Here is a 24,968-nt window from a genome sequence, read left to right on the forward strand (position 1 = left end):
CGGGTCTTGCTAGTTCTTGGATGCGGGACTTGAAGCGCTGGCCCTGCCTGCCATTCGACCTGTGCGAGCAGAATGCTTTGGGGTGCCCGGCGGCCCCTGCACACACACGCCTCACCTGAAGGGTGCGTCATATAAGGGAAATGCGCTGTTGTCGAGACTGGAATGGGCTGTAGTGCACTTTGAGCGAGGGCGGCCTGGGGACCGCCGGGTGGCTGTGTCGTCATTAGCATCATTGGCGCATGGGCAGTTGGATGAGAAGGAACCATTCCTGACTGTACATGAGCCTGAAACAGAGAGCTCTTTTACGCATACAGGCAACATCTCCAGCTTAAACAACATGTCAACTGTGTTCCTTTCACTGGGTTGGGGCTCTCAGGAAAGGGCAACAGTGGGCCCTCAGGGCCCTTTCTTTCCTCTGGGGGCATTCCCTAGTGGATCCATTAGTTGACCTATAGACACGCTTCACCTTTTGGCAGATTCTGCAAGGCTGAGGGGGCAGGCAACCAACAAGCCTTGGTAAAAGTCAGGGCTGCCATGTCCTAGGCGTCAGCATTTCTGATGACTGGATTCTATGTATGGGGCAAGGTCTTCACAAAAGTAAGACGATCCCTGATCCAAGTACAGCTTTCTCAAACTAATAGGAGGCTACATGCAATGATGCTTCTAGACTCTGGCTACTATGTGGGGCCTGAATCATCCCTTTCAGATAAAGCAGATTATTACATTATAAGTGGGAACTGTTAACTCCTGTTCTATATTCTCTTTGCTCCTCCCCTGCTCATCAGCACACCTCAGTGAAGAATGAGTCAAGGCAGTGAGAAAGACTCTCAGGCCCCTTTGCGCTGCTGAAAGATCCGCCGATAAGGCAGCAGCAGGAGGAGTTGCAGTGAATGGCTCCAGTGAGGTGGGGAGGGGTATTCTGAAATCATCTGGGCCAACCCAGTGTCCCTGTATCAAGTGATAGTGAGTTCAACCACGTCTCCCTGTCAAGTTGGAAAGGGTGTAGCCCAAAGAGCTGGACCCCAGCTCTGCAAGGATTTGCAGAGCGAGGAGGACGAGTCCTCAATTCCTCCTGCAATACTGTGCACTGTTCTGGACCATGATAAGCCTTGAAGGAAACCCTGTTTTGACTCTAACACGTTCAAGTAGACCCAGGGCACATCTGGACTTCCCTGCAGATGTTAACCTTTTTGTTCTTTCAGCACAAAAACACAAAAGTGAGGTTTTAGGAACCCCAACTTACATATAAATTCACATAACTACGTAGCTACCAGCCTCTGCTAGACATCTACCGGCCCCCAGGTCTCATGAAGCTCCTGATTCAGCCAAACCATGCTGTCCCACACTTGACCAAACCAGCTCCCCTCCCCACCATCAAAAGCAACTCATCCACTGCAGTGCACCACACTACAGAACCTGCCCGTTTGCTGGGGAGGATGCCCAGACTTCCCAGAGCTGTGGAACTCTAGTTATAAGGTCGCCTTCTGAGAGTTAGTTCCAACTGAGCAGCATCTCCAGCCCCACCACGCCAGAGCCTCAGGGGTGCACTGCTTGACATGAAACGGAGTTCAGTGAGGCAGTTTAAGCTGAGACCTGCCTAAGAGAGTTCTGTTATGAAAGCAGCAAAAAGAGACATCAAATACAGCCGATCCACCCTTAACAGCCCCAGGGAGGGCCTCAAAGGACAGTGTTAAAAGTCCAACTTCAGTGCAGCTCCTTCTCCTCATTAAGACAATTCAAATTGGCCCTGGATCGCACTGGACTTTAGTCAGCAGCAAACACACCTTTCAACCTTTAGAAACTTACGCTAGAGGTGAGCCCCAAGTGCTTCCAGATCTGCTCTTTAAGAAAAATAGGAACACCTGGGCGCTTCCAGCTTCAAATCACACAGCACCAATGTACAAGGCCAAGCCCTTTCAAGAAGTACAACGTATGGTCAAAGCAGATTTAGGAATTGCCAGGGAAACAAATGGAGAGATTTCTTAGGAACTCAGGTGACTTAACATTCAAGTGGACAGTCCCAGGGCAGTCATCTCAGAGTTGAGAATTTGTGAAATCCCATCTTCTTTGCCAGACCTGTGTGTGTGTGTAAGGGGTGTGGGGGGAATATGTGTACATATACGTGTATATATAGCAACGAGAAAGCTATATAAACAGAAACAGAGCAATGCAGACACAGTAAGGAAAGAACTAGGTTGCATTCCAGAGTCAAAGGTATTTTTAAGGCCTCAGCTGGGAAATGTCAAAAGACTGACCAATCAGCAACTTCACTGATTCCATTACAAAACCACACAAACATTCATTTAAGGCCAGATCACATGTATTTGAGTGGGAAAGAAGAGACAAGCAGATGGCATCACACACAGGGGTTCCTAGCTTGAAGAGCATCTGGCTCTTTGCTGCTTATCTGATAACTTTCATATCCTAGTTGGTCTTCACAAAAAGTTGGCTAAAGCAGGTTTACCTGAGGTACATGGGCCATGTGGGGTGGATTGGTGTAAGCCGGCTGAACATGAGAAGGATGAATGGTAAAGACGGTCTGCTGTGCTGCTGGGAAACTATTCTGTGGAGACTGTGTATTGGAGGCAGGTGTCATGGAAGGTGGGGTTGGCGCAAGCCCCGCGTGGTAAATGGCAGACTGCTGCTGTGGACTGGCCAGATGGAGAGCCTGGGCGGCCTGGTGCTGATGGTGCTGCAAAGTGACAGCAAAGAGTACAGATTAAGAGACATTCTTTTCTGGGATACAAGCCTGATTGTCAGACTGCAAGCCCTTAACCAAACAGTGGGAACCAAGAATACTGCTCCAGGGAACTGGAGCAAACAGCTCCAGATGCCAGAGCTCCTTAAGTGCCTTCTTAAAAAGCATGGCTAAAGAAACTAATAGGAAAACAAACAAACAAAATCGTATCACATAAACATTAGAAATGAGAGTTTTAAAAAGTTCCAAGCGAAATTCCTTACTTTATGTTAAATTTTTCTATATTGGTAAAGTTTTCAGAACTTACCCAACCACCTTATTCTCAGTATGTACCTTAAGGTGATTAAACCTGGGGGCACAGCCTGCAGAGCTATACGCTGGCTCCTAGGTGAGGCAGGGCTGCTAGGTGTTTTGGTCATGTGGTGCCTAGCATCTCGCACGGCACTGGGAAAAACACTCAGTAAGCAGAAGGATGCAGCAGTTCTGGTGGAGGCCCCCCCGAGTGTCTTACCTGAACAGGACTGGGTGCGGGATGGCTCCCACCATGTTGGCTTTGCTGCTGTCCGGTGGGCGTAGCTGAAGGCTGAGGATGTGGAGTATGTGGGTGCAGGGTAGCATTAGGGTGCGCATACTGCTGAGCAAGGGAGCCAGTGGAAACTAAAGTGAAATAAAAAGGAGTGTGTATAATTGACGTGTGTGGTGGTCTTCATTGCTCTTCTATGCCTCATCAACTTTCAGCTCATCAACAGCTTTCTTGATGCTCAATGCCTAACCCATCTCTATATTTGACTCCATTTAATCCATCCACTTCTTGGAAAAAAAAAAAAAAAAAAAGTCAAGTTACTGCTTACCAACCAGACTAGCATTTTATTCAAATAACATACATACTGTATCAAAATCTAATCAGTTTAAATTTACTTTTGTAACAGTCACTAGGTTTTCCTGAAAAAGCAACTTAAAAGCACAGACAGAAATAATTCAATCTCTCTCTATCTCACACACACACACACACACAGCAGCTCAAGGCCATCATCTGGCTAACCTCACCATGCTACTGCCCTGGAGCTGGCGCAGTGTCCTATGGGCCCAGATGGTATCAAGGCTTCAGTAAGGGGCTGGATAAGGTGTGTGGCAAGGTCAGGGCTCTATCTTCAGGGCCAAATGACCACAATCTCTCTCAGCTGATTACAGAAGCCACTTTGCTCCTCACTTTGTTCCTTGGGCCTCCCCACTCAAGATCTCTCACCTTTGTTTTATAGTTTAGGGTTACCTAAACTATGTATTTAGGAAAACCAAACTCCCTTCTATGCATCACAGCCTTTAGAAAAAATTTTTACTAGTTAGGGTAACTTCAAAGAAAATATGATGGTTTAGTTTAAGTAAAAATGTGTTCATTAAAGGTAAGAATGCAAAGCCAATTCTTTGTGTCAGCACTGACCATACGTTGGCACAAAACAGGGAGATCAGATATTTGTTCATGTCATCCCAATACAGCAATCCGAGAATCAAAAGCACAAGATGGGTTCACTGCTTCCAGTGACTACTAATATAGCACCCTGATACAAATCTAACCATGATGTGGCTATGAGTTGAGGACAGTCTTCCCAAGACATACCTCTTAGAAGTCAATGTGTGACTTCCAGCCTTCTCTCAAATCAATCCTGAAATCCTCGAGAAGCTATGCCCACACACAGAAACAATTTCAAAATACTTCCTCACGTTCTTCATATGATGTTACACACAGGGGACTGATAGGGAGAAGCAAGCACCTTTGGGATCAGGCACCCTGACTGCAGTAGTCTAGTAGGCCAGCTGCTGAGAGTCACCAGCAGAGATGGCTCTGGGTGAATCCCATGTAAATGTTATGCAGAAGGTTAGGCACATGAAACAATTCTATAACACTTGACATTGCAGGGACAGGGGCTACCAACATTCCAGCCCAACTGGTCATCTCCTCAACTGCATAGGTACCCTTTAAAGAGAGGAGGAGAGGCAAAGAGCCAGCGCTAGGATCACCTGTGCATCCACGGCTAACACCTGGTGGAAGTATATACTAAATTAAAATTTAGATTAGATTCAACAAAGCACTTCTGCTTATACACTGGGAAAATCCCCTAACTATAACCGTTAACATACATTGGAACATATTAACAAGAAAAACTGGCAACATATTCTCTGGGTGTTTTTTTTTTAACAAGTCAGTGACTGTTACCTGGGAGGTGGAAAAAAATAAGGTACAAATAGCTTTCTTGGGTTTCACAATCCCATGAATTTATGAAAATACTGTCTTTTTTCCTACTTCATTAGCTTATTAAAAGGCATTCATCATCATTTAAATTAACTTGCAGATCCCCACAAATTGTCTAGGCACTTAGTCTAAAAGACTTGACATAAATTTTGAAAATCTGCCCTTGTAAATCCTCAAACTGGAAAGCAATTCCTGAATCCAAATTCTTATTTATAAAGTTTCACAGAGGTAGACTACAGAATCTCATAGAGTTTCTACATATTCAACCATATTTATTCAAGAAATTTTTGTACTGAAAATTTAACTTTCCTTTCTAATTACCCTGTAAGCAAAGTAATAAGAAAATAAAAAGTAACATCAACCAACTCTAGCTGGGTGCTATTTGATTTTCACACATTAAAAAGAAAAAAAAAGAATGGCCATTACAAAGAACAATTATGCCCATGAAGTCTCATAATTAATTATCCACCAATTAGAAAAATGTTAAAACCTTGAAATTACTTTGAGAAAAATAAAGACAGAAGTATTTTTTATCATGCATTTTTAACAGGCACCTCCGGATTTATTTGCCAATATTGAAAGGCTATCTATATCTCATTTACATTCACAGCACAAATACTTTAAGTAGTCCGAGCTGAATGCTTAAAAAACCCCATCTTCTCCCTATCTAAACATCAATAAACTACAATGCATTATAAGAAAAATTAAGCAGATTTAAACAGACATCATAGGCTGGAAATAAAATGTAAGCATGTCTGATTAGAAATATCTTCCTCTGTTTATCATCTTTCTGAAAAGATGCTTGCTAAGCAAGTACCTTATCCAGGAATTCTTTTCTCCTTCAAATACGAAAACTGAGTAGCTAATTGGGGAAAATGTAGAAAATAGACTTTAATAGTAATAACAAAAATATACTTTGGTTCCTTGAAAGCTCACTTAAGAAAGTAACAAACACAGCTAGGGTAGAAGGGAAATTTTTAAAAGAGGAGAGGTTGGGATTGGGGTGGGGGGGAGGGAGGGAGGGGGGGAGGGAGAGGGGGAGAGAGAGAGGGGGAGAGAGAGAGAGTGAAAGGAACCAAGTTAGAGTAAATGAGGAAAATAAGAGAATTAGGGAAAGGGGAAAGTGGAGAGTGAAAGGCAGAAAATTCTGGGCTTTCTTAAACTAAATCTATCATTTAACTGTTATTATTATACATACTCATTAGCTAAAGATTCCAGAGAGGTTAAAAATAAAAGTTTTTCTTAAAAATTCTGATTTAGCTCTCTACCAGACAACCACAGTCCAAAAAGTTTTCTAAGCCATAACTGATCCTACTGAAGCCAACTGAGTCCACAGAGCTGTGCATTTAATTTCTAACTAGTTTTTCTCATTTTTGGCCTTGGATGCACAAGTCATGAGAGATCACCAGCACGGCAAAACTTCAAAAATGAAACAAAATCTCCCAACTTTTAGTTTTGATGGTAAACTCAGAAGCAAAGAAGTTAAGGAACATAGAAAACTTTTTAAAAGGGGAATAAAAGGCAACTAGACCAAAAAAACAGGGCAAAAAGCTTATTTAGAAGGAGGTGGGGTATAAAGCAGCAAATTAAATTACAAACTGCAGCCCCGCTATTAGTTTCTTCTAAAAAATACTGATATTCTCTTTTAGGAAAACTTGGGCTAAGGCAGTTAATGCTTTTAGCTACTTACCAGGAAACTGACTCGAAATCTACTAACAGAGACAGTAAGATGGTGAGGATAACTACATTTGAGACCTCAAACTGAGTACATTAATAGAATTACTGACACTGTCTTTTATATACTATACCACATACAGAATTCCTCTTCAATAGTTATATACACAGCAAGACTCCTTTTTAAAGAGCATCTATTAAAGGATTAAATTTGTTAACATTTCCTAGCACCAAATAAATAATATGTACGCACTTATTTTTGGATACCAAGGCACAATTAATGTCAAAATGTTTTCTCAATGCTTTTTAAAATTTGCCACCTAGTATATTCAGACATTCAGTTATTCCAAAATAATTTAAAATTTAGTCTCTATGATAACATTTTAATCCTTAATAGTCTTGAGAAAACAGTATTTCACATAAAGTGACCACATACTACGCTATCATTCGGTTCTGCAAGTTAGTGACTTCCCCATCCAAATACCAAAAGTCCATGAATAAGCCTTAAGGTTTCCCTACAAATAGAGAAAACAAACCTTCCAAGTTCATTTCCAAAAAAATCCCTGCTCAGACTTTCTCCATTTAAGAGCAATCATCTACCTTTCCACTGCTGAGAGAGGCTGGTGTTACCCAAGGTAATCTCTGGTGGCTGCTAGGTCATGTTTTCCTGCTTAAGCTCAAGACATCCATGAGGTGTCTGTTACCTGAATATTTTAAACCTGTAGTCATGCAAAGATTGAAAATACAGGAACGCTTCTCCCCTAGTATTTCAACCCTACTCAAATAAAAATCCTTGTAAGAATAAGTTTTTTCTTACCAGGATATACATTTTTTAAAAATTGTATATTTTACACTTGTGGCTTGTTTTGCTTTGCTATGAGAAAAGGCTGTTCAGGAACATTTTCTCTGAGCAAGGAATGTATTAAGCATTCCAAAACAGTCACATATTTGCTTGGTATGCAAAAATTTATTTCTGAAACAAGTCAATTTTTAAATTAACTCCAGCTTTCTTAAGCTGGGTTTTACTTCCTTTTTAAAAACTCTTAATTATTTTCAAATATATCTATTCTTAATGATTTTGTCTGGCACAAGGAAAAGATTGCTCAACAAGTCTACTCCCTTAACATGTATTCTTTAAAAAGTGTTTTACTGTTCAAATTAAAATTAGTATAAAAAACCCAACTCACTGGCAAAGTAGAAAGAAGGGCTTGTCTCCTTGTTGTATGGTAATTTGGGACATGCTGAATTTAGGAAATAGAAAGGTTAATTAGCCTTTTAAGGTGTGCATTTTCCTAATTTTCTGGAAAGGTTGACATATTTAGTAATTTCTTTTTGTATTCATGCATAGTTCATTTTTCTTATTTTATAAGAGATGACAAGCACTTTAAACATTACTACAAAATTAAGTAAGATGGAGTGAAGCGAAAGACACTTTTCTTCTGTATTGGGCTGTCGAGTTCCACTTGCTCATTTGCTTAAATGAAAGGAATAAAGTCATTATCTAATAAAAAGACCAACATTGCATTCCATTGAACAACTCTAATATAAAAAATATACCAATATAAAACAATATTTACCAAGTTTCATTCAAAAGACTAGTCCAATTTTGCAAATCATTACTAATAGAAATGTCACCTTACATCTTGTTCTGTAAGGTGTTTACTAGGCATCTGGTAATGGATCCAAAAATTGAGAAACATAGTAATATTAATATTAAACAAAAGTATATCATTTCTTATTAAACTGTCTACATAAAGGGGTGTGCGTAGGTGCATAAGTACACTTAGGAACATATGCACCAAAACATTAACAGGAGGTTGTAAGGGAGAAGATTAATAGGTGCACTTTACATATTTTTGCCTACTGTACTTTCAAATTTATCTGCATTAAACTACCAAAAGTAAACCCAAAGAAAAAGATTTTGGATTTAACTCTTCCTGATGGCTTTAGTTAGCAGAGAAAGTTTCATTATTACCAGTTCTAAAAGGGAAAACAAAACAAGATGAATGAAACAGAATCAGATGAATTTTAAGACTAGATGTTAAGGAAACAAAAAGTAACTTATTTGGAGGAAGAGGGCAGACACAATGATGAAAGTGAAATTAAGGTCAAAGAGATGAAGTTTGTGATCCAAGTCTCTCCTAAGATAGCTAGAAAGAATACAAGGTCAACAAACTTAGAATACATTTCTCCTAGTACCTTAAATAAATGTTCAAGGATTTGTTGGCATACTTATAGTAAATATGCCAAGAAATTTAAAAACAATAACCAGCCTTTCATTTTGCAGTCATTTCTATTCTCAAAGGCTTTTGCTATAACCATAATGATTAATAAATGACAAAAAGGTAATATAACAACTGTCATCAACATCTGGGTGCATATTTTTTGTTTGCATTAAAAAAAGATCTAGATAGGATGTAGCTTAAAAAAAATAATCCATACTAAAAATATCTAGTTCCTTTTGGAATATAAAATATAAACTAAGAGAAATGAGTAAAAAATTAGCATTTCTATGCAAATTTTATCTTACAGTTTAAAACAATATACTTAAAAATCTGTATTCTTTACAGACAAAAGAAAATGTACAAAAATTTGTATAAGTTTAAAGTCTTAAAAATCTGTAAGATCTAAAATAAATCACTGATGAATTAATAAACTTGCTACAGCAGATTAAATTATGGTTTATTGCAGTAAATAACAAAATAATTCATTTCCTGGTGTCCTCTTCAGCCTATGAAGTGTCCAAAAGAGAACCAAAAATAATCATACCGAATCTATGTACAGCTTTGCCTCTAGCCTACCCTCATCAACAGACATCAATAAAACTCAATCTGTGTGAATCATAGGAGACTAATTCAGATATGGTTGAGCCAACTTTCTCCTGGCATCAAAGAAGTAGCTCTGATGACTAGTTCATTCTAAGTTTCACTGGACATTAGGTCTAGTATTTTGTTTCTTTGCAGTATTTTTCTGTTTACCACACCTGAATGGACTTCACTGTCTGAGACCAACTGCTTTTCAAATGGAAAAATTTGGAAAGTAGTTATAAAACCATTAGTGCCTCAAATACAGTATTTACTGTACTGTACTGGCTGTTTCAAACCAATGAATATCCATTCAAAAGACAAAGCCAGATGCTGGTAGTGAGTGACTACACTGAGGAGGAAGATTCCGCTCAATAGTATTACTACAGTATCTCAACAGGCATGGGCACACAAATAGCTATTCTCTAAAAGCAATGGAAATTTTAGCTCAAAAGTTTCAGATCTTATTCCAAAGGTAGTATGCCAGAAAATGGGAAGAAAGGAATGTTTTTTCCACTTGTTATATCATGATATATTCAGGAATGTATGTATAAACAATTATTATGAACTTTTCACCTAAGACTTTAGCAAACTGGAAAATTGTTGAAATATATCTAAACTGTGTAAAATTTAGTGCGATAAATCAGTGATGGCTTTTCACACATAATTAGTTCTGGTTAAGACAACCCAATGACAGAGGATCATAACTAAAATCAAAAACCAAATTAGTCTGTCAACCTTTCAATTAAATTATGGATGGGTTTCTTGAAAGGTTTTCAAAATGTTGCAAGCACATCATTTAAATTTAAAGAGTATAATCAACAATAAAAGATTTTAAGTGTGGAAAAGTAAGATCTGGCAAGTATTTTATATTAAAAAAAAAAAGTCACGTAAAATTTCTATGATTAGTGAACCAGTGGGAAAGGAGCATGCCTCCAAAAAGTAAGAAGAATGGTTGTTGCTGCCTGAGTCCTATTCCTATTAACCTACAAAATGTTATAAACTGTAATCTAAAGTTAAAAAAACTGAAAGTCTTTACATTCTTAGTCATTCAAAAAGTTTAAAGAGGTTTTAAAAAGGTCCATGCAGCTGCATGTAATATTAACTTTATTCTCATAGGGGTTGTTGTCTTTTCAACTGTACAAATAAATTTAAATTTCTCTTTTCCCACTCCAAAACAAACTGAAATCCCAGTGGGAAAACTTAAATGACAGTAAAGGAGTTCTCAGAAAAGTTCAAAACAAAATTCAGATCTCAATAAAACTGGTACTATTAATAATTAAAGGTGCATTTTGAAAAATATGAGACAACTCATTAATTCTATTCTACAAAATATAAGGTGGGAATTTTATTTTAAATTCTCAACATTGAAAATGGTATTATTTTAGTACTTTAGACAGCTGCAAAGTTGACTTGTACAAACTTCCCTGGCCACAAAACTAAGATGGTAATTTTAGCTTCGTAGTCTTATATATATTGTTTAATTTTATATAGAATACTTTTATCATTGCATACTGATTACACTTACAGTATGACTCTGTCTAAAGCAGATCTAGTATTACACAATTTCGACCACTTAAAATACAGCATAATGAAGAAACACAGCAGTATTATAACAAATAGCAATCAAAAATATGCAATGTCAGTGGCCCCCAAGAGTAAAGAGTGAGGGAGAATGTTTTCTTGCTAGAGAGTGCTTTCATTACGGAAAAGCCTTCCTGCATGCCTTAGGAAGAGTATACCAAATGATGTTACTGATGAGGAAGAGAAGCAAGATACCTTTCTCTACAAAAGATGCTTTCTGTTACACACATTATTACATTTTTAGTTAAAGAGAGAAATTTCAAGAACAGAAGCAGAAATGATTTGCCAAGACTTACAGACTAGGTCAGAGAGAAACAGATTCTTCTTTTTTTAAGATTCTTGACCCTCAACGTCATAAAAGGCAGTTATTCTTAAATAGAAGTTTAAAACACATTAAGACACACACTGAGAAAAAACAAAAAGTGTTTCCTACCATACATCGCATGTGTCTGCTCATGAGCCCCGTACTGAGTCGCTGAAGAGGACACTAAACCAGGCTGGGCATGTGTTGGTGGTGCCATCATTCTAGCATTACCCTGTATTACAGGACTATAGACATGAGGATGCTGTGTTCAAATAAAAAATTAAGAAAAAGCATTAAAGTTAGTGGATATAAACAAGTAGATTTTAGTTATGTCTTAACTTCATGGTTTGCAGGTTTCCAAAACTTCTCAATTCTAAATACAGAATTTAGAAAATTCTAAATCTGTTTTTGGTTATTTTCTTTGAAACACCTATACTGATCAGCACCTTTCTGTTAAAACGGGCCCCCAAATCCTTAGCTGTCTACCCCCACCATAGCACATAACACAAAATGTAAGGAAAACCCCTTTATCACACTGAAACTTACTTAAATGGAACAACAGTTAAGAGTTATTAGGTCATATCAGGCTTACTTGAGACTGATAATGCGGCACATGCTGAACAAGAGGCTGATTTGGAAACTGCTGAGGACTGTAGGCGACATATTGTGTGGAATAAGCTGGTGGGGTGGCCACAATTGGTGGGCCTGCTGCTGAGGCTGGGTGCATCATGGTACTCTGATGGTGTTGGTCTTGCCGTTGTTGGGGCATATTTGGTACTGCAGGAAAAAACGATGTAATATTAGAAAATAGCATCTCCTTAGCATAAAATACATGAACTGATCCATAAGGCTCTGCATGATTTGACACTTCTCCCTGTCTCTCAAATGCCACGCTATTCCACACCCACCCCTCTTCCGTCACTATGGGCTGTTTCCTATCATCTATGCTATTCCTTAACCTCAATCCCCAATTCCCTACTGCCAGGTTGGAAAATTTTTACTTGTCCTTGAGGGGTCAGCTTGAAAGCCACATTCTCAGAGAGACACTCTGTGATGACCCAGAGTTCATCAACTCCCTATAATTACAAGACTCTTACAGCACGATGAAACATTTCCCATATTATTTCTCAGATCATCCCTGTTTGATACACTAAATTATGCCATGGCTAGAGAAGGGCATTGGATTTTACTCAAAGAAAAACAAAAATATAACAAAAAAAGTGAAGAGAGACCCAACACTAATCTTAACTCCATCTTTAAAAATTTTCCACCACTAAATTCTTGCTCATTCCCATAGTTTTCACACGCTATCATGTTGCAGGTTTCTAAATAAGAGTTCTTGCCTATAATCTGCCCCATTAAAGCTCTCATTAACAGTTTAGGTCAACTGCCGTCTCTGTAATGTCTTTCCCAGTCCCCCACAAAACAGCAAGCTACCTGCTCTGTGTACCTTTTTCTCACATGTTTATTACAGCACTGACTGTTGCCTGTGATGGGTTTATGGTGCTATGTTAACTAAATCACTCAAGGGAAAAAGCTGGAAACCACCAATTCCACAGGACACCAAGAATGTGTAACTTCATCATGTTCACAAAATCATCAGAACAAATTGCTAAGGTAGAGATAATTTTTTTAAAAACATCTGAAATTTTTGCTAAACATTTGACTGTTGCTGATATGTAGGAAAGCTGGTTATATATACTTATTATCTGGTTAGAAAAGCAAGCCTGAAAACAGAGGAAACTAGTTAAGAATATTTTTCTGAATTCAATCTTGAGATTCCCTCATATTGAAAAAGCATATCCTTCAAGAAAGAAAAACCATCCCAAACTCAAATATCCAATGAAAGTTTGTCTATTTCTCTTTATATTTATAATCCTCACTTTTGTTTTCCCAAAAGCTAGTCAACTTTATGGATTTCTAAAAGAAAAATTCTAACTATAAAAACAATGAATACAATTGTAAATCTATACACAGACCGACCTGGTTTTATGGTCGTGTCCCACTCCCTACAGCTTGAATCTACCTTCGAAACCACAGTTTAGATCGGCCATACTTTAGCCATTTCCTTTTGTCAATGGTTTTCAACTGGGAACAATTTTGCCTTTCAAGGGGCATTTGGCAATGTCTGGAGACATTTTCGGTTGTCACAGTTACGGAAGGAGAGGACGCTACTAGTATCTAATGGGTAGAGGCCAAGGATGCTAATCAACGTTCTATAATACTCAGATCCCACCTTATTTAACCACCCCCCACCCCCGCCAAGAATATCTGTCCCCAAATGTTCCTGACTTCACCATATTTTCAAACAAAACCCAATTTTTCTCACAGGATGCAAAAATGAGAACTGCATCATGTACCAAGAAGACAAAGAGGTAGTTTTGTGCAAAAAGATACTACTATCATGAAGGAAAGATATGCCCTATATGATCTATGGCTGGGTTTCAGAAGCAAGTCCTTAATTTCCCCTGTTATTTGATGGAGTAAAGTAGCAGGATATAATGTTAACATAAAGACAGCCAAGAGCCTTCATATACCACACTTCATAAATTTACTTATGAGTAACTACTTAGAAGATACAATGGAAAGATGAACCCAGTTTACATTAACAATAAAAAAAAGAAACTACCTGAGGCAAAAACTGAAAAAAACACTACTGAAGACAGAGAAACAGATTTAAACAAGCAAAAAGGCATAATTTGTTTGTGGATAAGAAGACAAGATAAAGATAACAATCCTACCCTAAGTTAAAGAATATATTTATAAATTTAATGTGGTTCTAATGAAAATGCCAACTGGCAAACTTAATGTTAACATCCAGAAGTTCATACTAACAGAACAACAACAGACCCTCATCGGTCACGGAGATAATAGGAAACCAACTCATTATTTTGAGAATTGCTTTGAAATGATGGGTAGTTTAGTAACCTTTCTTTTACAAGCTGTACCTCATGGTAACCAAATAGCTTAACAAGGTAATAGTTTTTCTTTATACAAATAGTCTAGTTAACAACTGAAGAAGAGATGATAGAATGAGAATGTCATCATTATGCAATCCTTAGTGAAATAATGAATCTAGCACTAGACAGTCACTGCCAGTGCTGCTAAAACAAACAGAGAAGAGCTGGTATGAAATGTTATCCTCGATATGTAAGGCAGCCAAGTTACTCCTACTATCCAAGAAAGAAAAAAAAGGAGATCAGACATTGACTTCTAATAAAACTAAACACACCATCTATGAAACATTCCATGTTAAGTTAAAAAAAAAATACAACCTAAACTTAACAAGTCTTTCTTATTTATATACTATCAGAGACCTACAGGGGATAAAGGATCACTTTAACCAATACCACAGGGATCCAATCTATGAAGTTCAGATGGTGGGAAAGAATGAAGGCCAAACAAATTGGAATTAAATAAGATGTAAAGGGGAAAACCTGAGGGGGAAACTATAAATAAAAAGAGTTAATATTCACAGAGAGATAGTAATCAAATGACGGAGAAGGCAATGGCACCCCACTCCAGTACTCCTGCCTGGAAAATCCCATGGACAGGGGAGACTGGTAGGCTGCAGGCCATGGGGTCGCTAAGAGTTGGACACGACTGAGCGACTTCACTTTCACTTTCATGCATTGGAGAAGGAAATGGCAACCCACTCCAGTGTTCTTGCCTGGAGAAGTCCAGGGACGGGGGAGCCTGGTGGGCTGCCATCTCTGGGGTCACACAGAGTCGGACATGACTGAAGTGACTTAGCAGCTTAGCAGCAGCAATCAAATGAAAAGTGTGGATTTTGGATTGTGGTTCAACAAGCCAACTATTAAGAAAAAAATTTTAAGGCAGTAAGAAAAATGTGCTTAGATATTTGATGGCAAGAAATAATTTATAATTTATTTCAGGACTATGCCAAAGCCTTTGACTGTGTGCATCACAAGAAACTGTGGAAAATTCTGAAAGAGATGGGAATATCAGAGCACCTAACCTGCCTCTTGAGAAATCTGTATGCAGGTCAGTAAGCAATAGTTAGAACTGGACATGGAACAAGAGACTGGTTTCAAATAGGAAAAGGAGTACGTCAAGGCTGTATATTGTCACCCTGCTTATTTAACTTATATGCAGAGTACATCATGAGAAACGCTGGGCCGGAAGAAACACAAGCTGGAATCAAGACTGCCGGGAGAAATATCAATAACCTCAGATATGCAGGTGACACCACCCTTATGGCAGAAAGTGAAGAGGAGCTAAAAAGCCTCTTGATGAAAGAGAAAGAGGAGAGCGAAAAAGTTGGCTTAAAGCTCAACATTCAGAAAACGAAGATCATGGCATCCGGTCCCATCACTTCCTGGGAAATAGATGGGGAAACAGTGTCAGACTTTATTTTTTTGGGCTCCAAAATCACTGCAGATGGTGACTGCAGCCATGAAATTAAAAGATGCTTACTCTTGGAAGGAAAGTTATGACCAACCTAGATAGTATATTCAAAAGCAGAGACATTACTTTGCCGACTAAGGTCCATCTAGTCAAGGCTATGGGTTTTCCAGTAGTCATGTATGGATGTGAGAGTTGGACTGTGAAGAAGGCTGAGGGCCAAAGAATTGATGCGTTTGAACTGTGGTGTTGGAGAAGACTCTTGAGAGTCCCTTGGACTCCAAGGAGATCCAACCAGTCCATTCTGAAGGAGATCAACCCTGGGATTTCGTTGGAAGGAATGATGCTAAAGCTGAAGCTCCAGTACTTTGGCCACTTCATGCGAAGAGCTGACTCATTGGAAAAGACTCTGATGCTGGGAGGGATTGGGGGCAGGAGAAGAAGGGGACGGACCGAGGATGAGATGGCTGGATGGCATCACGGACTGGATGGATGTGAGTTTGAGTGAACTCCGGGAGATGGTGATGGACAGGGAGGCCTGGCGTGCTGCGATTCATGGGGTCGCAAAGAGTCGGACACGACTGAGCGACTGAACTGAACTGAATGGTACCTTAACTATGGTTTAAAATAAGAAATAGTCTACAACTCTTTAAAGATACATACAAAAGTATTGATTAATGACATGACAATGGTACCTAGGCTAACAGTGTAAGGGTATAAATGAACAGAACGTGTCTAAATTTTCATAATAAAAATTTACAATATAAAATAACTTTACAAATGGCTTAAACATGAAAAACAAATGCAACTTACAAACCTCACTTGAATCCTAACTGGAACAAATTAACTGTAAAAAATATGTATTTTAACAACAGCCACAGAAATTTGAGGATATTAGGGAACTCCTGGTTAACTCTTTCTGGTATAATAATGGCACTTTCTGGTATAATAATAATAGTTTTTTGTTTTTTGTTTTTTTTTTGCATTAGAAAAGGACTTTAATATGGAAGTGAGACAAGACAGGCAGATGTGCAGAGGATAACAAGTTTCTGGGCGCTAAAAACTGGGGAACTTTTGGAGAACTGTAGTGTTTTATGTTTGTTTTTACAAGACTCTTTAAGAATTATAAAATACTTACAAATAAAATAGTGTATCGAGGATATGCTTCAAAACAATCTGAGGGGGGGAGAGGTGTTGTAGGTGAAACAAAACTGACCGTGAGTTTCTAACTGTTAAAGCTGAGTGATGAGTACTTTTACACTGATGTACTATTCAAACTGCTTATATGTATATGTTTGAAATTCTCAACAAAAAGTTTTAAAAGTCAACTGATTTTTTAGTAGTCAACCTGAATATCAAGTTCATATGGAAAAATAACTGAAAGAAAAGTCAAAAACACTTGAGGAAAAAAAAATCAATATTGGGAGTGGATGGGTGGGAAAGTAGTCTATCTAAAGACAAACAATTTAACAGAATGGAAGAGAAAATCCAGATATAGATTTAGCTATACATGGATACTTAATATAGGATAAAAATGGCATTCCGTAGCAGTCTGTTTTCTGATCTTAATGGAATGAAAAAATAAACAGAAATATCAATACATCCTAAATAACCAAATATTTGGAGATTACAAACACATTACTAAGATTTAAAGCCCTTTGGTTAAAGAAATTGTTAAGAAAATATTCTGAATGAAATATGAAAATATAACACATCAAGTTTTAGGGATGCAGCTAAAGCAATGATTACAAATATATAGCTAATGCAACGCAGGGGACATAGGTTTGGTCTCCAGTCAGGGAACAAAGATCCCATATGTCGTGAAGCAACTAAGCCCGTACACAACCACCACTGAGCTGGTACACTCCGACTAGGGAGTCTATAATGAAAGATCCCGCATGAGTAAATGAAGATCCCATGTGCTGCAACTAAGACCCAAGGCAGCCATATAAATTAATAAAATTTCTTAAAAAAAAAATCAGTAATCATCAAAAAAATGCACATTAAAATTACAATGAGGTAACAGACCCACTAGACAGGCTAAAATTAAAAAAACAAACAATACCAAAGTTGGCAAGGATGTAGAGTAACCATAATGCTCATTCATGGCTGATCAGCTGAAATGTAAAATGACACAACCACTCTGGAAAACAATTTATCAGTTTCTTATTAATTTAAAACTGTACTTACCATACAACTAAACAACTCTAATTCTAGATATTTAACCCAGAGAAATGAAAGCAAATGTTCACACAAACATTAGTTCACAAATGCTCTTAAAAGCTTTATGAAAACAACCAAAGACTGAAAATAATCCAAATACCCATGAACTAGTAATGGGTAAACCAACCAAGGTATAATCATAAAAATGGAATGCTATTCAGCAATAAAAAGGAACAAAATGATGCAGATGATAATATGAAATATTCTCAAATCAGCTAGACACACAAAAACACAATACACGATTCTACTTACTAAAAAATGTCTAGAAAAGGCCAATTTAATATAGTAAGAGAAAGTAGATCAGTGGCTGCCTGGAGTGGGTGGTACTGGAGTAGTTTTCATCAAAAAGTACACTTAAAGACATTTTATTGTATGTAAACTATAGAATAACAAAACTGGTAAAAATTTTGGAGAGCTATTTGGAACAAGATAAACTGGATCCATACCTTATACTGTATATAAGGCAATTTCCATATGAATCAGAATATCCCTGTTTAGGAATTAAGATACCATTATGCCTCGGCCAAAAAAAAAAAGTGTTAAGGAGGGACTTCCCTAGTGGTCCAGCAGTTAAGAATCTACCTTGCAATGCAGGAGACATGGGTTCAATCCCTGGCCTGCAAACCAAGATCCCACAAGCTGCAGGGCAACAAAGAGGCTGCCCACTGCAACTAAGACCCAATACAGCCAAATAAATATACAAATATACAAATTTTTTTAAAAAAAGGTCTAAGGAAAATCTTGATACAGTAATACATGGTAATTTCTAGGAAATACGACGTCTTCAAACAAAAACCCCCATGGGTGCAGTACGGTACATATAGTGTGCTTCACTTTGCATATGAGGGAAGAAAAGTAAATGTCAACAAAGATGCCAAGACAATTTAATGAGGAAAAAACACTTTTCAAACAGTGGTGTCAGGATGACTGGATATACACAGGCAAGAATGAATGTGGACTCTATCCTTATGCATGCGTGCTTGCTCAGTCGCTTCAGTTGTGCCCAACTCTGTGTAACCCCATGGACTGTAGCCCTCAAGCCTCCTCTGTCCAAGGGATTTTCCAGGCAAGAAAACTGGAGCAGACTGCCATTTCCTTGTCCAGGGGATCTTTGTGACCCAGGGATTAAACCCACATCTCTTATGTCTACCTGCATTGGCAGCTGGATTCTTTACCACTAGTGCCATCTGGAAAATTACCTCAGAATGTATCACTAACCTAAATGTTAAAAATGAACTCTTACTTAGAAGGAATCATGGTAAATCTCTGTGATCTTGAGTCAGGAAATGGTTTCTTAGTATGACACCAAAAGCAGAAGTGACAATCCAAAATACAAATAAACTGAGGTTTCATCACAATTAAAAACTTCTGTGCTGCAAAGCCCACCATCAAGTAAAAAAAAAACAAAACCATAAAATGGAGAAAATATCTGTAAATCTTATATCTGATAGAAGATCTATATATAGAATATATAGAAAACTCTTACAGGTCAGTGGTTAAGAGGCAAATAATTTAATTAAAACTAGGTCAAATATCTGAATAAACAATTCTCCAGAGACAGTATGCAAATGGCCAATGAAAAGATGCTCAACATCATCAGTCACTAGGGAAATACTAATCAAAACCATAATGAAGCACTATTTTATAACCACGAGGATTATAACAGACAATAACAAGTGTTGGGTAAGATGTAGAGAAACCGGGACTCTTGTGTACTACTGGCAGGAATAAAAAGTGGTATAGTCACTTTGGAAAACAGTGTGGCACACTGTGAACACAGTAATTCCACTCTCAGAGAAATGAAAACCTAAGTCCACATACAAACTGTACAATGTTCAGCATCACTCATAATAATCAAAAAGTGGAACAATCCAAAGAATCATCAACTAATGGGTAAGTGAAATGTTACTGATATCTATACATCCATAAAAAGAAATGAAGGGTATAGTGATAGATGTTCCAACATGGATGAACCTTGAAAACATGCTAAATGAAAGAAGCCAGTCACAAAAGACTGCATACAATATGATTTCATTCACATGAAATATCCAGAACAGGCAATCTACAGAGAAAAGTATATTAGCATGTACAGGATATGAGTGTGTACATGCATGGCGTGGGAGGAAAATAGTTACTGAAGGATATGGGGTTTCTTTCTGGAGTGATAAAAATGTTTTAAAATTGACTGGTGATGATTGGACAGCTCTGAGAATATCTTAAAAACCACTAAGCTGTATATACTTCAAGGAGATGAATTTTATGGCTTTCGAATTACAGTTGACCCTTGAAAAACACAAGTTTGAACTGTGTGGGTCCACTTACACAGATTTTTTTTCCCACAGTAAATACTACAGCACTAAACCATCCACTGTTGGATGATCTGTAACTATGAACACATAGGACTGACTATATTCAGTTTCTGACTGCACAGAGGGTCAGTACCCTTAACCCCCGAGTTGTTCAAAGGTCAACTATATAAACGAGAGGCCAACAATCCAAATAGAGCCATTTTTGAAAAACAGAACATCTGCAAGGAAACAACTATAAAACTAGATACTCTAAGGATAAACAGAAATTAATTTTAAATCATCAGCTGCTAATGGTGGAAGGGACAATTCTCTTAATGGGATGGAAGTGATGAGGGAAAGTACAAAGTAAGAGACTGGGATGAAAACAAGACTTTTCTAAACAACCTTTTTATGTAATTTTCATTTTGAAAATAAATATTCCACACATAAAAAATAAAATTAAAGTAATAAAAAAATTGTCATTACAAATGTTAACAAGTTCAATCAGGTTAACCTACCTAGGTGTCCAATTGTTTACCTAACTCAGTGACTACAGAAAATGGCATTTTCGAAGTATCATGGGTAGCAATTCCTGACTCTGAAAACTGACACTTAAAAGAATTCTTAGTGAGATACTAAAGAAATCTTAAATTTTATCTTGTAGAGCAACAGTTAGACCACAAATATTCTGAAAACATCTTATACACATTACAGGAAAATGTAAATAAGCCAGGCTCTAAGATGGCCCCCAATGATTCTGCCTCCTGGTTTCCACACCCTTGCATTAATACAGTCCCTTCCACATGTACCAGATTTGCTCCACATAATCAACAGCAAATGACAGAAATGAAGCTAGGTTACTTCAAAGGTTAGACTGTAAAACACACTGTGGCTTCCATTTAGGTTATTTCTCATTATGGGAAAAGCCAGCTGACATTTTCTGACCAGAACTATCCTGCCAACAGCTCTGAATCTGGAAGCAGATCCACCAGCCCCAGGTTAGATAACTCCTGCTCTGGCCAACATCTTTTTGCAACTGCTTAAGAGACTCTAAAGAAGAACCACCTAGTTAAGAGGCTCCTGGATTGCTGACATTCAGAAACCATGTGAAATAAAATATGTTTGCTGTTTTAGGCAGCTAAGCTTTGTGATAATTTGTTAAAATACAGATATTATTAATTCAATAGCAATGAGCATACCCAATGACCAGAAAATGGTTTCTAAACACTATTTCCCAGCAAAGAGAATGAGAGCTGCTTGCAGGATTACTGATCCAGGTCTAGTGTTAGAAGATTAGCCTGAGACATCTTACTCATAGCAGAAACGAAGTTATCAGAGACAAATGAGTAGTACCAAAAGCAGACAGGAGCCAATGTAAAGCGATCATTGATCAAAGATGGGACAATGAGAGAAGAGAAAAAAAAAAACTTAATTGAAATACAATGGATATATATAAAATTATACAAGAATATATGATTATATAATATGTATATTAACAATATATAAAATTTTACATGTATTCGTAACTTTTCTGTACACACTATTTCAAGATACCTAAACAATCCTGGTTAAAAAGAAGTCCCTTACTGAATGATTCTAGCTAGTAAGTGGAAAAGCAATGCTAGAAATTCAGAAATCACTGTTTTCAAACTCTTAATTAAAGTGCTTTCCAAAGTATGGTCCTGTACCAATAGGATCACTGGGGAATTGTGTTTTTGTTTTTTTAATAAATTGCACTAGAAAAGTAGATTATCAGGCTATGCCCCAAATCTACTGAATTGGAAATTCTGGGGATAGGGCCAAGCAACTTGTGTTTTTTTTTTTAAACAAACTCTCCAAGTGATTCTAATGTACACTAGAATTTGAGAACCACAGCCCTAATGAAGAGGCTTCTCAGATGGTGCTAGTGATAAAAAGCCCATCTGCCAATAAAGGAGACCTAAGAACTGCAGGTTCGATCCCTGGGTCAGGAAGATTCCCTGGAGGAGGGCATGGCAACCCACTCCAGTATCCTTGTCTGGAAAATACCATGGACAGAGGAGCCTGGAAGGCTACAGTCCATAGGGTCACAAAGAGTTGGACATGACAGCACAGAGCCCTAATGAAAAGATGCTGTTAAGTACCAATCATCAATAAATAAGATGACAGATTTGACAGAAAACTTTACAAATGGAGAGGGGAGGACCAGGCTATCACCACTTGAGCCTTTAATAAATCTTACCATAATTCCAAGTAGGACCAGATACTGTACCTCTTAAATGATCCAACATAGAGCACACACAAATTACTATCAAGTATTCCTTTTTAAAAAATATAAATTTACTTATTTTAATTGGAGGCTAATTACTTTACAAGATTGTACTGGTTTTGCCATACATCAACATGAATCCGCCAAGGGTGTACACGTGTTCCCCATCCTGAACAACCCCCCACCCCCCTCCCCATACCATCCTTCTGGGTCATCCCAGTGCACCAGCCCCAAGCATCCTGTATCCTGCATCGAACCTGGACTGGCGACTAGTCTCACATATGATATTATACGTTTCAATGCCATTCTCCCAAATCATCCCACCCTCTCCCTCTCCCACAGAGTCCAAAAGACTGTTCTATACATCTGTGTCTCTTTTGCTGTCTCATATACAGGGTTATCGTTACCATCTTTCTAAGTTCCATATATATGCGTTAGTATACTGTATTGGTATTTTTCTTTCTGGCTTACTTCACTCTGTATAATAGGCTCCAGTTTCATACACTTCATTAGAACTGATTCAAATGTATTCTTTTTAATGGCTGAGTAATACTCCATTGTGTATATGTACCACAGCTTTCTTATCCATTCATCTGCTGATGGACAACATCTAGGGTGCTTCCATGTCCTGGTTATTATAAACAGTGCTGCGATGAACACTGGGGTACACGTGTCTCTTTCAATTCTGGTTTCCTCAGTGTGTATGCCCAGTCTATCAAGTATTCTTATCTCTTCCCATAAAAGTTACACCTGAATGTAATCAATGACATCACAAGAAGAGACAAATCTAGAATACATGATATACTACATAACAATCGATTTCTATCACAAAGCAACAGCAAGGGTAAAAATAGGAGAAAACAAAGCCATATAACAAATGTAATAATGTGAAGATCTTATTTTGATCCACACTCAAAACAAGCCAACTATAAAAATATATTCCTGTCTCAATCAGGGTAATCTTATTATGATGGTTATTAGATGATAAAAAGGAATTAGTTTATTTTTATAAAGTGTGATAACAGCACTCTGGCTACATAATAAAAATTTCCATATTTTTAATAGGATACACCCGAAGTATGTAGAAATGAAACAGCAGGCCCTCAGAATAAGATTATCCCACAAGATAACTTTAAACGATCTAAGGCAGAATTCTTCTAATAGGTTTCAGTGTTCTAAAGGAAAGACAAAGGATATCATATATTCTGTTTTTTTGGCTGCTTTGTGAGGCTTGCCAGATCTCAGTTCCCAAGCCAGGGATTGAACCCAGGCCCTGCCACTGAAAGCACCAAGTCCTAATTAAGCAAGGGACCACCAGGCAATTTCCCCTCATACATGTTCTTTTTTAAAAACAGAATTTTAATTACTAACATGCACAAAACTTCAATTGCTTCAAACACTGAGGAAAGCTTATTAAGAAGTGAAAAATTTTAAAGTTACCAAATGATCCAAGAGTCCCACTCTTGGGCATATATCTGAAGAAAACTCTTAAATTAAAAAAGATACATGTACCCCAATGTTCACTGCAGCATTTTATTAAGAAGGGAAAACAAGAGCTACTTACTACCTATCTATCTGGCCACGCCATGTGCATGGCATGTGGAATCTTAGTTCCCCAACCAGGGACTGAACCCAGAGTCGTGGTAGTGAAAGCACAAGTTTTAAACCAATGTACAGCCAGGGAAGTCTCAGAAGTAACTTAAATGTCCATGAACAGATGGATAAAGAGTGTTTTGATAAAGAGTAAATGGATAAAGAAAATGTGATGCATATGCAATAGAATGCTACTCAGCTATAAAAAAGAATAAATAATGCTATTTGTGGTAACATGGATGAGTCTAGAGATTATCATATTAACAGTGAAGTCAGAGAAGGACATTTATGATATCACGTATGAGAGTCTAACATAACAACACAAATGAACTTATCTATAAAACAAACAGACTCAGATAGAAAACAAACTTATGACTACTGAAGAGTAAAGTGGTAGTTGACTGGTGGAGATGGCAGAATAAATTAGGGGCTTAGAACTGGCAGATACAAACTACTATATATTAAATAAACAAACAACAATGCCCTACTACATAGCATAGGGAACCAAAGTTAGTCTCTTGCAATAAACTATAATGGGGGAAAAAAAGTGAAATTTTTGTGATGGAGGTAATTACTGGGCACTGAGAAGTGACTTTATTATACAAACCATTCTACTTTCTATTCTCAATAAAATGATAGAAACGACTGCTCTTAATTACCTAAATGGCAAAAGGAGGAACCTTTTAATTTTTTCAACAATACAGTATTTCCTTTTAAGTATGTGTTTTTTTTCAATGAAGTCTCTTCTGCACAAACACAAGAGTACTAGATAGCAACACTCTCATTTTAAAGATGAGGAAACATTTCTCTAATAGCATTTTGACAATTTCTGAAGTGAGCCATCTCTGCTCACAAAGAAATTTTAAATTTTTTGGAGAAATTACATATTATATAAGAATGTGAACAAAGAGTTAATTCAGCAAACCATATTTACAAATT

The 24,968-nt window shown here is 37.6% G+C and overlaps 1 protein-coding gene across 26 annotated transcripts in view; it reads right to left on the bottom strand.

The window, feature by feature from the left end:
• The window catches only part of ATXN2 (ataxin 2), a 99,836-nt gene that overhangs the window by 1,349 nt on the left and 73,519 nt on the right, over nucleotides 1-24,968 (bottom strand). For 9 of the 26 annotated variants that reach the window (XM_069557880.1, XM_069557879.1, XM_069557891.1 and 6 more), the window contains 6 exons: nucleotides 11,905-12,089; nucleotides 11,442-11,574; nucleotides 7,808-7,861; nucleotides 3,210-3,355; nucleotides 2,465-2,692; nucleotides 116-284 (listed from right to left, as the gene is read on the bottom strand). In XM_069557880.1, coding sequence (XP_069413981.1) covers nucleotides 116-284; nucleotides 2,465-2,692; nucleotides 3,210-3,355; nucleotides 7,808-7,861; nucleotides 11,442-11,574; nucleotides 11,905-12,089 — 915 coding nt within the window. The other 17 variants (XM_069557882.1, XM_069557881.1, XM_069557895.1 and 14 more) reach the window with 4 other exon arrangements.

The sequence above is a fragment of the Ovis canadensis genome, chromosome 17, assembly GCF_042477335.2.
Source record: "Ovis canadensis isolate MfBH-ARS-UI-01 breed Bighorn chromosome 17, ARS-UI_OviCan_v2, whole genome shotgun sequence".
NCBI classification, from domain to species: domain Eukaryota; kingdom Metazoa; phylum Chordata; class Mammalia; order Artiodactyla; family Bovidae; genus Ovis; species Ovis canadensis.